This window comes from Syngnathus scovelli, chromosome 13 (assembly GCF_024217435.2).
Source record: "Syngnathus scovelli strain Florida chromosome 13, RoL_Ssco_1.2, whole genome shotgun sequence".
Taxonomy (NCBI): domain Eukaryota; kingdom Metazoa; phylum Chordata; class Actinopteri; order Syngnathiformes; family Syngnathidae; genus Syngnathus; species Syngnathus scovelli.
This window is the reverse complement of record NC_090859.1, coordinates 8,550,040-8,567,493: the sequence shown is the minus strand read 5'-3', so window position 1 is coordinate 8,567,493 and position 17,454 is coordinate 8,550,040. Positions and strand designations below refer to the sequence as shown.

The following is a 17,454-nucleotide window of genomic DNA, read 5'->3' as shown; positions in this document are numbered from 1 at the left end:
TCGAAGAGCACTTCACTACACCGGGGCTTGATATTTCTTGTTTTTCACGGAAAAAGACTATTATGCCATTAGTCGCTTAGTCTGCGACTGGACTACGAGCTTCCTCCTCAACTCCTCATCCCGGCACTTCATTCACATCCTTATCTTTTTTGGGGGGCTGGTGAGTGACAAGAGGATTAAGGAGCAGTGGCAGATGAGAGTGCAGGTAGCGACGAGTCGAGCGTAGCCAAATTAAGCAAACCTGACAGTGGCTGCTGAGTCAGTTTCTGAGGGAAGGCAACACCGCGAGCGGTGTCTAGGGAATGCTGGGATGCCTCTTAGACAAGACGTGGAGTGGACAGTGTGTTTGTCAAGTGTGACTGACATACGGCATATGTCACGAGGTGAAGCTTGTCTGATTTTTTTTTTTTTTAGGAACAATTGCTGGAGGGCCTAGAGCTGTGATTTAGTACACGGCACATGGAGATCCCACATATCATCACATCTGTTGCGACATAATGACTCATTTGCAACTCCTGCTGGATATCTCTTCCTCTTCTAATGCAGCAGTGATGCCGATTTGCTGCACAGATAGACAAAACACAGCTGTGCATAGATCACAGCAGCTCCTTATGGTGTGTTTTGTTTTCTGCTTTAATTCCAGAGAGAGCAACAGTAGCGGGCATTGGACTGGTTGGCATGAGACGCAGTTGAGATTGATTTTTATGAGAGGTTTCTTGTAGATTGGCAAATATTTTCAGCATGTTCACCACCAGAGACAAAAGCTGAAGATACGCTGTGGAGCCTCGTTTCAAGCCAGTCGTTTTTAAATTGGGTTGGTTTTTAAGTTTGGCTGAGCCTTGTGTAGGAGGATATGGATAATAGATTATTCCCAAATTGATTTTGGTGTCATAAAAAAAACAAGAGCCCTTTTTTCCAAATTTTTTATTGCAAAACCCTTTAAGATGCATTTTGCCAGTTTGAATAGAGGCAAATTAAAAACCACAGCTTACCACCTGCAAATTTTTTAAAAGGTTACGTTCTTATGTTATCACTCCCGTTTTGTTTAAATAAAAGATCAAGGATGTAAATGCATCAATATTAATAAATAGATAATCTGTAATTTATTTTATTCACTGAAATATGGATTACGACAAATCCTGTTTTAAAAGTAATAAGTAGTCAGTATCTGTATTCCAAGGTTCCATTTTTTTTAAATTTTATTTTTAAATTTGAGATAGTTAATAAATTATGTTAACAAATGACCATGTGTGCACATTTTAAAGAGGTAGATTTATAGTCCTTGAATGTATTTTTGATGCTAATTTAAAAAAAAAGGCTTTTTTTTAACCTAGCACATAAGGATTTTTAGATATTTTCAAGTTTGACCTATAAAAACTTGAGAAAACAACCAACTTTTCAAAAATTGGCTGTATGAAAGGCTCACTTACAAACTGCACAATAGAATACAATACAATCAATTCTAAAAAAGACACTTTGCAGGAGATGACGGTGAGCGAGCGCCTCGTGAATATAAAACGTGCATAGCCAACTGTATTATTGCAGACATAACATAAGCCAAATTTAATCTCACTTTATATGCCTTATAAAACCTCTTGACTATGAATAACGACGACAGAAATAACTGTTTTCCGCTCACGTTGTAGATTGAAGCGAAAGTGATGCCAATGTGCAGGGGAAGCAAAGTCCAGCCCGTGGATCTATAAACACAGGGAACAAGGGCTTTGCTCCTCCAATATTGATTCAGAGTGGCTGTGAGAGCAACTATGCAGTGCAAACTTACAATCAGGATGAAAAGCATGTGTCAATACGGCCGAAATGTTTGAGACGTTTCCTGTGGACACGGAAGCAAGTTGAAGCAAGTCGATTTTGCCCCACTGGGATGCACTATGCTCACAAAGCAAAGCTATTCATATTATTTTGGTAAAACCCTTTTTGATCAAAAGTCCACTCTGTTGTATAACCATTTTGAATCACCATTACATTCTCACAGCAGTGGAAAAATATGCGAAATAGTCCTCATAGGCCGTTCCACCCACATTAGCCCGTCAATATCAATCGTCCACTTCCTTAATAAACTAGATTTGTATCTATGATCTGCCATATTTACATTTGTTTATATAATAATGTTCATTAATGTGCAACGTCCCTATTCAAACAAATAAAATATAAATATACATTAAATAAAATAAATAAAATAAATAAAATAAATAAAATAAATAAATAAATAAATAAATAAATAAATAAATAAATAAATGCACACAAAAATGTAAAATATTCCCTTGGACTTCGAGCTTGTTGTTCTATAAATTGGACCAAACACAGAAGCTGATGTAAATTCATCAACTATTATTTCCATCTGATGTGGGAGACAGCAGATGCTCTCATTTGGAAATGAATGCATATTCCAAGCTGGTGACTGCACCATCCCCTTCAGCAAGATGGTCACTGATGGTTTGCCGCCAGCTTTGCTGTTGGCTGTCAGCCTAAGACTGCACAAGTGTGTCTGATGATGGATCCATGCGTCATCCTAGAACCGAAGCATAGCATATTTACCAAGTTTGTCAGAAAATGGACATGTAACATATTGTTAGAGAAAAATCACTAGTTTACATTTGGTCCTGTAGGGCAATGAGCTCCACCATTGCAAAATATCAATTAATTGATTCATTTATTGTTGATTTTCCCCATGATCAATCAGTAGAAAGTAGTCAGATTGTCTCCATATGCCTTTTCCCCCTGTGTATCCTTTTGAAGAATCGCGCCATTATAAAATTGTTAACGAGGCAACGTTACGATGCAACATGAGAAAGCATGACGACAGCCAGCGGGACATAACAATCAGTCACATATTAGCAGACATCTGCACAGGTGCTTCCTCATTAATCTCTTTCTGCGGGAAAAAAAAATACAAACAATATTTTTGGGGATTGTTATTGCGGCTGTGCTGTGCTTGCCGCAATTGTTTGACGACCGCCAAAGTCATTACAGGATATTAGAAAGTTGAGTGAAAATGTGAGAAGCGTTTATTAAGTGAAACCCTCTTGTGGCAAATCTCTAATCTTACCGGCCTCTGTGTATGCGTGCACGTCTGAACCTCATCCAATTGCTTGCCGCTAAAAGTGTGAAGCGATAGCCGCATAAATCAAGGCTCTCTCGCTATCCTTCTCAGCATATCCAAGGAGGTTTTAACCGTCATCACACCATGAATCAAAATTTAAGACATATACATCTCCACACTCGCTGAGTTGTTTACTGCACTCTCCAGAAAGCACATCACTTTAAACAAACATTCACAGCTTCTCCACTATATGTCCTCTACGACAAAAAAAAAAAAAAAAACTCCATTGGGGATGAGAAAAATGTTTTTTTTTTTTCCTCTCACCTGTTTCAGCTTGTGTTCACCATTGACAGCAAGGAGGCAGATTCCACAGAGACAAACACAGTAAATCAACAATGCACGAGGAAGCTAGCCTGAGGTTAGGAGATAATGAGATCATGTAGTATGGGCATTCTTTCTGATCGTGCAACTCCATTCATGTCTCCCAAGCTTTTACGTTGGCAAGAATGGACTGAACTGTACAGTACAGCTTGCGTGCCTTATAGCAGCCAAAGCCTGCATTCATTAATATATGAACGTAGTGCTAGCACACTGACTCGTGCTTGAATGACTACTATGAACGATGTCCACCATGACATGTGGTAGCGTCTTGAACAAATACACAGCTTGCACAACAGACGTGGCTTCTGTAAAGCTGTGATGTTCACATTGAAGTTTAATGAGCCAATTTTAGAGTGAAAGCTGTTTTAAAGTTGACCCCAAAACAAAAGGCCTATCCCCAAATAGATGCCTGATACATTGACTCAAGAAAGTTGCATCATTAAATGCTCCTGGAAACCTTAAAAAATAATCTGGCTAATGCTTGCACAATCTGTAACGCTGCAAGCAGAGTTTGATTTTAACATTTAAAAATACTCTTATATTTGACCTCTGTTCTGATGGAGGTTGTTCCCTTCAATAAATGAAAGCCATACCGCTAATGATGTACTTATTTCTCTCCCGTCAATGAAAAAAAGTAACAGATAAGCACACTAAACTGACCCACCATGTTTGATATCTGTCGAGGTAAAAAAGATTTCAGTACGATGAAATGAAAAATAATGAGCAAGTAAAAGCTGCTAAGGATCTCAACACTGACCTAAATAGAACACCTCAACTCAAATAAATGACTGCTACTTGAATCAATAATTCTTTTCACTTACACTAAGAATATAATTTATTTTTTAAATAAAAGGTGAAATCCGTAAACCTGAAAGCAGATTTTGGGAAATAATTTCTAAGAATGATAGACAGTTTTTACTATGTGCAGATGAGTAAATGAACACAAAGGACCATGATATGAGGATTACTGTACTTCCATCTCCACGAGAATAAAAATGCAATTGTCAGTCCAAAGCCAATTGATAAGCTGAAGAAAAAGCCACTTCCAGAAAATATGTCCAGAAAAACAATAAAAAACACCCCCCAAAGAAAATCACTGAAATAACATGCAAAAAATACCAAACCAAAAACAGGCTTTATCTGTGCAGCCATGAAGGAAATGAAAAGCCCCTTCCCACTGTGACCAATATCATTTTTCGCTAAAATAAATGACGTCAAGTTGTTTGTATTTGGGTGGCTGCGCCGCCCAGGACTCCAGTCGTGTGGACCAACATTTAGTGACAACATTAAGACACCCAGCCGAGTATTTTAATGAAAAGCAAAGACCACTCTTTCCATTTGTAAGTGTCTTCCTGTGCAGGTTGTGCATGAAAAATGACGTGGTGCCGAGAAGACACATGGCAAAACCGTGTCAATGTGTGTCGTTAATGCATTTGGGCGTGAGGTTTGCACATGGCTGCCAGGCAGTGTTTTGACTGCATCGCTCACAAGGTCACCTATGCGCGCAGCTACCACGGATTGATTTACATCAGTGCTCAATATGCATTTTTCCTCCCTTAATGCTGCTCCTGCTGTGTGTGGGCGATGGTGGAGGAGCAGGAACCACGCGAGCATGCGTGTGCCTGGAACAGATGCTTTTAGCAATTAGTAAAGAAAAATGTGACTGTCAAGAAAATGGGATTATGGTACGTAGGGAGAAACAGTGGATACCCGTAAGTCTACACACCCCTGTTGAATGCCAAGTAATTGTGGAATAAAATGACACAGTAAAAAAAATCTAATAATGATCACCAAACAAAATTTCTTGTATTCCAAAAATATTGAAATACGACTCAAGCAGATTTTTTTTTTTTCTCAAAATCATTTTGGTGACTTTAAATTGAGTTTGATTATGGATCAAATTCCAAACCCAAATTATTTTTTCATTTTCAGTGACCTTCAACTGACATTGGATTTTATTTATATAAACAATTATGCATTTACAAAGAATTAAATTGATATTAAAAAACAATATAGGAATAGTATAGTATGTTATTCTTTTAAAACCAATATACATTGTGACGACAAGTTGTCCACTGATTTTAAAACTGTATAAATCAATACAAATCCATTTTGGGACAAATCCGCAACGATCAGTGTTTTTATATATACACTGTTTGTACTATGTGTCCTCTCTGCATCCATTGCAGCCTGGTCATCCTGGAAGAGGGACCCTCCCATCTGTGGTCTCTTCTCAAGGTTTCTCATTTCCCCTAGCTGGAGTTTTGAGTTTTTCCTTGCCCTCTTGGGAGTTTAAGATCAGGGGATGTTTGAGAATATTTGCCATTTTTCACATGTCCTGAGTGTTGTTAGTCACCTAAATGGCTGTGATTTACCAAAGTCAAATTCCTTGTTTGGCACGCTCAAACATGGCAAATAAAATCTCTTGAATCTTGAATATATAAAAAACTAAAAGTCTAGGCAATTCCAGATAATATATTTCCTCCACTAAATTGGTGAGGAAATCATTTTGACACAATGCCTATTGTCAAAATTAAATCAAATTCATCGTAAAGACTCCCAGGTAAAAATAGTGGCTTGATTCACCCATAAGTGTCTGAGAGATCAACTTTTGACAAATGTCCTCCGAGATCTTCAACACTACCATGTGCAAAAAATTAGCTTGGAGCACATCTCTTCATTTCTACATTGGCCAGAAATAGCAAGTCATTAGGAGAGAATGGCAAGTGATGGGCAGATTAGGAGGCCTCGGTAGAGGCCGTGTGAAATCCACCAAAGTCCCACCAGACCATTGGCATTTAATTCTTTATGACTTGAAGCTGAAATATTAAAACAATTAAAAACACGGCTGAGATGAGAAATCAAAGGAGCTATGCCAACAAGGAGCCCTATATCCAGTGGGAGGAATAATTATGTAATCCCCTGCTGACAAAGAAATGAACAGTTTATAATTTGTATTTGCTTTTTTTTTTTTTTTATTGGGTTGAAGTCTGGTGACACGCTGAAGTAACTGTGTACCAGTCTGGAATAATATTCATTTCATTTTAATTACTTTCTTAAAATATGATTTTCTGAACCTCTGCTTCATTCACAATGACTGCTTGAGGTCAATCCAGCTGCTGAATGAGCAACACTAATGGTGAAGGGATTTCGTTTTAGCCAAAGCCTTCTAAGGGCAGCAAAAACATGACGGAGGAAGTTTGATGATCACTTAGCGTTATTTCGCCTCTTCAAATAGAGCATTTTTGTTGTTGCTTGCAGCTTTAATTACAAGCGCTGACAAGGATGTAATTTAACAGCAACCATTTTTTGAACATTCACATTTCTCTATGTTGTTCCTCATAATGTGTTATTGTATTCCGAAATCCTACAGCATGCAGTCTAACAATTCGTACATTGACAAGAAATAGAAAATAACTTACTAATTAGGCGCAAGGGTTGCGATCTTTCACACTCACGCAGCAAGACTTCAATTATGGAGTATCATTTGCGCCGCTCCATGACACTGTGCGCCGCAGCGTCCGGTTGTCAAAACAATGCGGTGTCGCCGCCGAGAGCCGAAATTGTGCGAATCCTCATTTTGTTGTGATTTGATGTGAGCCGTGCGTTTACCCTGCCGAATGTGCCCGGTTCACTTTTTACTGTCAAGCTGCTGAGGCCCTAATGAGATTTATAATTGGTATCTAATTAAAAGTGTGCGCGCAGGAAAGGTCGAGCGTATGAGTGAATAGGCCGATGTATGCGGAGGGAGGGGCGGGGGAAATATGGAAAAGCGTCGGCATCAGTTTGTTGGTACGAGTTGTGTGCTCATTAAAGTAGGTCAAAGTAGGCCAAGGCTAATCAAATAGTGACACTTATTCACTTTTTTAGTTCAGAATAAGTAATATGTGTGCCATCAAGAAAATAAATTTAGTAGTCGCTCACACACTGGCTATCGAAGATGAATTTTTAAAGTACAGATGACGATGGGCAATTTTTCATGTTTAGTCAAGGTCTGCACAAAATAAACTGACATTCTAGTTTTACAGGGTCATTAGAGCGCATCTTCTCCAGGGCTTGAGACTTTTGCACAGTGCTGGAATTAATTTAGCATTCGTCATTATTTGTCGAGCTGGGAATACAAGGCGCTATTTATCTTGCCACTTCACTGCAGAGGAAACTTTGGATCTCCTGTGCATCGTTTTATTTACAGCGTGAAGATCACTTTCATGACGACAGATGACAATTATCGAGGCTGTTCCAGAACTCTGCGTTCTGTCTAACGGTGGGCTTTGATATAGCCGGCCAGGGGGGGTGGGTGGTGGTGGCCCGGTGGGATTCCACTGTTGTGTTCCGCTTAATAATCCAAATCCTCCGCTGTCCCCCCCCAAGGCCCACTTCAGTCGTTTGATTGCTCCTTGTATTTTTATTACTTTAGACTCCACATTTTCATAATCTGCTGGTGTGTGCTCAGAGAGGAAGTGAGGCGCATACGCTCTCCTAAAAGTCCCGCAGATTATCAGGGCCGCACTTTAATCCATAAAACTGTGTATGACCGTGCTCATGTTTATGCACATGTATTAGCGTTGCATGCGTGTGGGTGACAATGAATGTAAACATGTTTCTGCCGACTGGTGGAAGCAGGCGACAAGGGACAAATAAATATACGCATTGCCACGCGACATTACTTTTTAAAGGACACAAGTAATTGTAAAATTAACCTCCCGAAATAATCTACAAAATAGCAGAGTCATAACATGCACTGTTGGTGTCACAAATATCATAACCAAGAGGAAACTTGCTGTAACGATGTGTCATATCGCTTGGTGTAACAAAGAGGAAAGTTGCTGGTAGATGATGTCATATCGTGAAGCTCAGATGTGACCAAGACAAGTATCGTACCAGAGAGGAAAGATGTAAATATGTCGTATGGTATCGTTAAGTGATAAAATGAGCAAAGGAGAAAGATGATGTCATATAATGTGGTACCGTGAAATATGCGTGATGTCCATCCATCCATTTTCTGAACCGGTTCATACTGAAGATAAAAGGTTCCGTAGTGTCATGTTTCATCATGCAGGGATGTGTGACAAAGACCAAAAAAAAAAACAGTCATGAATCTGTTGTATGAAAAAGATTTTATTTGAGATGTGTTGTATCAAAGAGACACAGTGGGCCAAATGCAAAGATCGGATTTCTTATATATATTTGTTATATAGTATATAGATGTACATATTGTGATACTGTGACAAAAGACAAATAACCATTCAGAATAGGTTGTTGTCTTGAACTGATCTCCTGCCAAATACAAATAACAGGAAAGTTGCAGTCATAAAGCAATGATACTACAAAGACAAATATCGTAGCAAAGATGAGATGGCGTTTTGTGAAGCAATGGTTGGATCAAGACAACATTTGCTACAGAAGATGAAGCTTGCAGTCATTCATTGTCATAAAGTGTTGAAATGACAAATGTCCTTTTTGAATGTAATGCTGACAAAGACTACTTTCATACCGAATACAAAAAGGTTTCAGTGATTTCGCATCTCATCATGAATCACACAGCAATCAATCATCATGTTGAATTTTACAAGACTGACACTGTTTGTTTTTCTCCTTTGTTAGTGGACAAATAAGGATAGGAGACGCTTGTAATACAGCGACAGACCTTACGTAAAAATGCAATTTCACCAACCATTTGTTGCTTGTTAGCTTTAATGGCCTAGTTTGTGTCACATTACCCTTTGCGGGATGTAAACATCAAGGTTTTTATTGAAACAAAATACAGGCCACTGACCCCTTTTCCTCCTTGGTTGTCGAATGCTGACCCTCCTGTTGTAGACTAGCTGAAATAATTGGAAACATTTTTATTAAATGTTACTCTACATTTGATTGAATTTGTAGGTTTGATAATGAAATTAAGGCTGGATAGTTGGTTTGATGGCACAAGGCAACAATAGACAGGTGTTCAATTTCCGCGGCGTTTTTAAAATGCTGCCAATCGAGCTTCCTGAAATGAGCCATCCATCCCTTTTACTACAATGTGTTCAGGCATCCCAGTACCAGCAAACGTAATTAAATATTACAACGCTATCCTTTTACAACAGTGTGTCTTACGATCGTCAGGTGCCAAAATACAAGCTTTATGTTTCTCTCAATCAGATTTTTTTTTCCCTTGCCTGCCTTAACGACCTGAATCGGCGGCTAAGAAACATGTCTGTCTAATTTCTTGCATGTCAGCACACCATCTGGTGCACGATCAACATGAAAGAAAAAGAAAAGTCCAACGTGATCAACTTCTTTCAAACTTTTCCCCGTGAATACAGTCTGCTTTTTGTTGAATTTAATTCACACGCCACAGTGCAGTGAATTTGCACTTTTATTTCAAATTACATATATTTTACCTTCAAACCTTTCAAAGGTACCATATGAGACTACTTAATAGTCCTTCACTTTGTATTCCCTCCCTTAAGTTTTTAAGGACAACCTTTTCCAAGGCGGATGTGAAAGTCGTATATTACAAGGAGCCTCTTCACGTCGGAAGCGCTCCATTATTTCTTCTTGACGGCATTTCTGGGTCAGGACATTGTTATATGTCTTGGTGCGGCTGTTTGGCATTGACTCTGGCTTTTTATTCGAGAATAATGTCCATTGATGCCCCCCATAAAAGTGTTTTAAGCCCATCCTTAGTGACGAGTTAGGGCCCTTCGCCAGCACTTTAATGTCAAACAATGTGTTCATCTTTCTCAAATCTCTCTGGAACGGCGCTTAAATGTACGCTGTAAGATTTAATGATGGTCATTGTTTCTCAGTCTTCCCGTAGACTTTCTTGAACATGTGCTTGGGAGAGCCATTAAACATTGATGGATTTGCCACCCCACCCAAAAAAATAATAATAATTCCCATACACTCCCTCTCAACGCTTACACAACAAAAACTTTCATTTTAGTGTATTGATAGTCATTTGTTCCAAATTGTTACCCCGATAAAACTTTTACGACTGTCGAGGAATATTTATGAAGGGCACCGGTTGTGTCGAAGCACGTGCCCGAGCGGGTTCGACTCCCAGCTACTGTGCCAGACAAATCATGAGAGTCACTCACTGTGGCAACACCTGATGGGACAATTCATTACACAGCCGACTGCTGCATTGCTGAAATTTAATAAGGTACTCCTGTCTCATACAAACAAATTGCAGGGTCAGCAATTTTAAAGACACATTCCTAACATTAACAAATTAAATTAAATACAAAGTTCCTCCAACAAAGCCCATTCATTTACATTTTGTTTTTGTTCTGTAATATTATGTACATTTTTTAACATTGTCACTAGAGCATATGGAACATAACAATCGAGTAAGACAATCTTCATTTGTTTTTCTGTAAATCGAGTCAGTGTTTCGATTTTAAATGAGACTCCCAAAGGAGTGAAAAAATGAAGAGGACAGAGGAGGAATGCAGATTTTATTTGCATTATTTAATCGTTTAGCCAGAATGCATTAAGCAGCCAGGACAGAGAAGCACAAACTGCTTTCTTGCATCCCAATGGATTTTATATTTTCTATTTGTTTTTTGTTAGCGTTCCATTTTTCTTTTGCTCTAAAAAGCACCAAAATATAAATAAAATGGTTACACTCAGTCAACCACAAGACTATGAACCTCTCCAAAACATTGTGTAGCACGTCATAAAACTACTTGGACAAAATGATACGCATCAATGCAAAACATTTTTCAATCTTATTGTCTTATGACAGGTGACAGAGACACGCACAGGCCCGCTAGGATGCAGCAGCTACGACAATCTGGACTCGGTCAGCTCCGTCCTGCTGCAGAGCCCCGAGAGCAAGCTTCATCTGCAAGGTAAACAACAAGCCCCGTCTGTATGAACTGTCGGGGATGCCGTCTAACATTGTCACGCCTGGGCAAACTCCATTTTGTCTTTCAAAATGGAGCACAGTGATGCATTGAAGCTTTCACCTACGGTTGGACTTGATTACTGTATTCCACTGCTAAATTGTGATTCAACTCCAGTATCCCCCGCTACATCACTGAATATCTTATTCTCTACCAAAGTATAAAAGTGTCAAAGAAACCTTTTTTGGGAGAAAATACCCCGGAAGAATTGTGCTATTTTTTTCAAAATCAATCTAGCGGTTTTCGTCTTTGAAGATCTCAAATAATATCGTAAGTAATTACGGGGGCAGACAAATGCAATTGAAGTCAACGATGGAGTGCCACATAATGTGTGGTCAAGTATTTGAACAGCATGATTGCTTCTTTTGATTTCGCCGAGTTTACCGAGATGATTACGAGCAGCTAGAAATTCTCAAAAGGTACATTTTTGTCATTGTGGCGCCCATGACCAGCCCCTCTCATTGCTACAGAGAAATCATTATTTGTACTCTTAAAAATCAGAGAACTAAGTGGATTTGTGAAAGGAACAATTTGTCATCCCGCACTCAATAGCATCCAAAAGCCTTGCTCTCAAGTATGAGCCTCCTTTTTTTTTTGTAGGCATCCTTTACCCAGATGTTATTGACAGACTTAATGGTACCTGTATTTCAAATAAGACGTTACATTGTTAAATTGACGCAGTTCATGTGGCGCCATTTGAAAATGCGTCATGGCAGAGTGAAGAGAAAAAAACATGAAGTAGGAAATAGTCTGAATCTGAAAGAGGCCTGAAAGTGGCAGATTTGGGTGATATAAGAAATGAGAACAATTTGTATCTAAAACTTCCTATTGAAGTTGTTGAGATTCAAACTAATTCACCTCAAAAAGTTTTTTTTCTAAAGGAGTGAAATTTTGCTTGAGGCCTCCTTCATTAGAAGTGGATGGTTGACTTTATCAACAAGCTTGGCACGATGGCACTTTGTACAGCTCATAAAGAGAGGCCCATTCCCAGCAGAGCACTTTGAAGGTATGCGCTGCTGAAATAATGACATCCACTTATTTAATTTGCCCATTTTGTCATGAGCGCTAGTGCTCGTGTCGCAATTAGTCTTCCTTTTTATATATATTGTTGGCGTGTGCATCCCTCAGCAAATTCTTCTCTTGGGAACAGAAAATCTGTAAAGCTTTTCATTTTCTCAGTTCACTTGACTCAAGTTTGATTTAGCCCAAACTAAACACATGTTGATCCGATTAAAGCTTTTGGACAGTTTTTTTTTTTTTTTTTTTTAAACCTTGTCTTTCGACCTGGGTGTTATTATTTTGACCTTACTAGGAGGTCACTGACAATATTCTTGGCCTCTTTGCACCGACCTTTTGTTGGATGGATTTGTTTCATAACAGCTGTGTGATCTATGATGCGGTGATTCAATCCATAAAGTTAGACACTCTTTATTTTGTATTCTTCCCAGAACACAACAATAGATTGGATTCCGACAGGAAGAGAATGAAAATCTGTTAAGACGAAACATAAATGCTTCAACCCAGGTTTGCTTTCAGGTTGTGATCAGAGTTCCTCTGCCAGTGCTCTCGTGGTGTGTTTCGTTTGGTCAAGTGGAAATTACTAAAACATGCTTTACGTTGGGAAGAATTCTAAAAAAAAAAAAAATGGAAACGATATTATTTTTACAAAAAATTATGATCACATGTAGTCATCTTAACCAAAACCCTTTTACTGAATAAACTGATTAAGATAATAAAAAAAAAGTTTTAGGTAACAGATCAAAAATCCCTTTTCTACTTAATTAACATGAAAACGCAGCGATACAAAATTCACTTTTGTGATGATTCTTACAACAATACAAGCAATAAATGATGAGCATAGTACTTTTTTTTCTTAATTTTGAAGGCCTAGGCGAAAAAACTGATGTTATGTCATGACTGATTCTCGTCCAAGAAGTATGAGGCCACTCCATGAAACAAAGTGCCGGAATAAATTTCCACATTGCCTCCCATTATGTCAGAAGGGCTTGGATAAAAATACCAAAAGTGTGCTCGCGCATAATTAACACTTTGATAAGAAAGGTTACAAGCCTCTTCTTGGATATCGCTCTCAGTACAATTCGGAAAAGAGTTTGATTAATCTCACTGAAACTGACAGATGCTTTATTTCTTTGGCTTAGAAGAAAAAAAAAAGTGGAAGCTTTGACCATCAGGACAAACTTTTGAACCCCTTAGAGCAATTTCACGTTTCTTTTTTTTTTTTTTTTTCTTTGAGGAAGACTGAGTCGCTGGTCTTTATAGTTAATGCTCCCCCTTTAGAAAAGCTCTCAAAGGCATCTTCTTTTTTTGACATCATAAAGGAAAGCAAAGTATCCCAAAGAAAAAATATGACACCGGGCTGCTCATAAGAAATAATACATCTGTCTAAATACAAAAGTAGTCAAGCGCCATTTAGACAAAAATTAGAGCCACATGCACCTACAAACAGGCTACGAGATCATGGCATCTTTAAAGGTTCATTTGTAATATGGTGGACGTGCCAACCAAGGCACCTCCTGTTATAGGAATAAATAAATAAAATCAATGCAATCAATTTTTGAGCACAGCAAGTCATTATTCAGCATACGTTCTGAGTAAATCTAATATTTTTTGTATCATGACATTACGTTCAGAGCAGCAACGGTAGACCCAAAGGTTAGCCATCTTGAGGTCATAGCCTCATGGACTGTGGAACATTGGAGACAAAAAACAAGAATTTTACGTCATCATTAACACCATTGGGATGCCCCTTAAGTGAGCACTTTAACCTCCAACTGCTGCACTAAGGTGGAGAGCAGAACAGTTTGTGTTAAAGTGTCATATTGATCATTATGAACATATTTTGTACATGGAGAAACTTTTAGATTGAATTCGTTTCAGATACCTGCGCGTGGAATCGGTAAAAGACACAATGGTATAAAGACCAAAATGAAATATGAAGATAAAGGTTGGCAATAACATATGCTATCATAAATGACATTTTGATTTCATTTCCCCTGATTATGTTTTGAGGATTTGGCCGTGAAAGACACACTACACTTTCTTGTCATTGATAGAAACACACTCATCTTTTCATTTAGCAGAAAACGTGTGTGTAAAAATAAACGATGTGAAAGGATGTGAATGCTTTGAAAAGGGATAAAAGGTAGTCGTCGTCTATAATGATATCTTGAAATCTTCGCATTAGTTTATGTAAAGATACATTTTCAGTGCTTTTCAATGGGCTAGGAACCCATGTCATGTTTTTGTGTAGCTTTGCCATTTTAATCTAATTTAAGGAACAGAAATGACAACTGTAATTTTTTTTTCAAGTGAATGTCGGCTGGCAAAGCCGACATTCATTCAATGGAGCAAAATGGCCTGACTGGAAGTCACAATATGTACTATGCCACCGTTCTAACCCAACATTCAAGCCGCATACAAGGTCAGGTGCAAGATGAAAATCAAACATAGCAAAGAAAATGACTTTTTAGTCCACCCCGGAGACATTTCAGACGAACATCATACACAAAGCATCGGAATATTCAAAAGGAAATGTGTTTTTCTCTCACCCTGGTGGTCTCTGTGGTCTTTTAGAAGCAGGCTCGGCTGCGAGCCACTGATAACACAATGCGGATATGACACTCCCTGGATGTGCCTCCTGCCTGCACTTAGATATAGATGAGAATATGCTCTTGGACTTGAACATAAATGGTGCAGTCTATCAAAGCCAACACACTGTCCTCGTACATGCCTCTGCAGATTTACAATAGCTGGCATATTCAACCAACAGCTACTTTTTTTTTTCTCAACAAATCATCCAAATTAAGGATGATGCTGCAAGTGTGTCTTTTATTTGTTCTCACAATACATTTCACGCAGCTTTGATCAATCACGCCCAAGATTTTTATTGATGTCAACTTAATGTGGCCGCTAAAAAGTTTCTTTTATATTCGGGCTTGTTCGACATTCAGTAACGACTACGCAGACGGTCATTAGAGCATGTTATCAAGCGGAAACTACTTTGAGAACGTATTGCTGCTTCGTGACAGGTCATGAGAATGACTCATTAGCTTTCCAAGGCTCTGAACACTCAACATAAAGAAAAACACTTAAATATGCACAAGTATTTAGGTCTATTCATATATTTTTAAAAGAAAAAAGGCACCAACAAAACCGTAACATTATCTTCGGAGTTATTTGTAAATTATTTGACATTTCTAAATTTGGAAGAAGAGAAAAATATTTTTTTGCATTTTAGTTTTAATGCAAATAAGTTGGTTGTAAACACCAAGAAAAAAAAAATCTGCAAAATTCTTTAAAATTACAATGATTCTCAATCGGGCGGCTCGGTGGCACACTGGGTAGCACGTCCGCCTCACAGTTAGGAGGGTGCAGGTTCGATTACACCTCCGGCCCTCCCTGTGTGGAGTTTGCATGCTCTCCCCGGGCCCGCGTGGGTTTTCTCCGGGCACTCCGGTTTCCTCCCACATTCCAAAAACATGCTTGGTAGGCCGATTGAAGACTCCAAATTGTCCCTAGGTGTGAGTGTGAGTGCGATTGGTTGTCTGTCTCTGTGTGCCCTGCGATTGGCTGGCAACCAGTTCAGGGTGTCCCCCGCCTACTGCCGGATGACGGCTGGGATAGGCTCCAGCACGCCCGCGACCCCCGTGGGGACTAAGCGGTTCAGAAAATGGATGGATGGATGGATGATTCTCAATCTGCCGATCTCAAACTCCCCATTATCTAGTTTCATGATTGAAGTTCTTAATTGGACCGTAAATAAGGTGTCTTCACTTCCATTTGATTTCCTGATTAAAAATGTTTTCCAGTGAAGTAATCTAAAAAAAATAATTGTAAATTAAAAGAATTACTGTATTTTCAGGACTATAAATCACTCCGGAGTACATCGCACCTGCCATAAAATGCATAATAAAGAAGAAAAAGACACATATAAGTCGCACTGGAGTATAAATTGCATTTTTGGGGGACATTTATTTGATAAAATCCAACACCAAGAACAGACGTCATCTTGAAAGGCAATTTAAAATAAAAAAATGAATAATTGTACGGCATGCTAACGTTACATAAACACAAACAATGAACTCTGAACGTGCCTGACGTAACATATTAAGAGTTATTCAAATAACCATAGCATATATAACATGCTAACAAGTTTACCAAACCATCCGTGTCACTCCAAATCACTATATCCAATGGCATCCTCTGTGTCACTTTTGAACAACTTCGCTAACTTCAGAGGGAGAAGATGCGGCTTTTCCTCTTCTACGTGGCTTACATCAGACTCATCGGCAGTTGCAGTTCCAATTATTCCACAGGCCTAGAGCGCCCTCTTGCGGTTTAGTGTAAAATTAACATGTGAAATGATATAATAATGTGTTAATAATTTCTCACATAAGTCGCTCCTGAGTATAAGTCGGACCCCTGGCCAAACTATGAAAAAAATAGTGACTTATAGTCTGGAAAATACGGTAGATTGTATTTTATAATTTGGAAAATATATACTGTACATATAAAACATGAGATTGAAACCCTACAAGAACAATTCATCACTCTGTTTATCGCAAGTGCTTTTCTAAAACCAAACCAAAACAAAATAAAAGAATGACCTACCACCAAGAACAGGTTACATCACATTGTGACACAAGAGTGAGCTAGCGCTTACACACAAATGACAGCCCGCATTTGGCAAGAGTGAGCCAGGAGGAGGAGATTTATGGCCGTGCCAGCCCGAATGGAAACTTACCCTTGATTGACCACTTCCAATTGAAGGCTGACCCGCAGGTCAGTCGGAGAAGATTTCATCAGGTAGTGGAGGGGCTTTTGCCGTGTTTGAGTAGAAATCGGGTGCAGCCATCCATCTTGTAAATGATCCCGTTCTTATCAGTTCTCCGGGCAAAGGGTCACATGTTTTAATAAAGGAAATCAATACGGTGGTTCGGTTACATGGAACTCTCTATGAGATGCTTCAATACCTCTCAAGATTTACTGTAAATGCTCATTTGTGGAAGAAATCCTGAGCAATTGGTTCCATAAAATGAAAAATTCCAAGAGAAAACAAGTTGCTAATTATTTTCCACCATGAGTAAGCCTACAAATCAA

General features: G+C 38.8%; 1 protein-coding gene across 2 annotated transcripts in view; it reads left to right on the top strand.

Annotated features, from left to right (window-relative positions):
* The window catches only part of brinp1 (bone morphogenetic protein/retinoic acid inducible neural-specific 1), a 120,952-nt gene that overhangs the window by 85,184 nt on the left and 18,314 nt on the right, over window positions 1-17,454 (top strand). For both annotated transcript variants that reach the window (XM_049737468.2, XM_068652748.1), the window contains one exon: window positions 11,175-11,280. In XM_049737468.2, coding sequence (XP_049593425.1) covers window positions 11,175-11,280 — 106 coding nt within the window. The remainder of the gene's footprint in view (window positions 1-11,174; window positions 11,281-17,454) is intronic.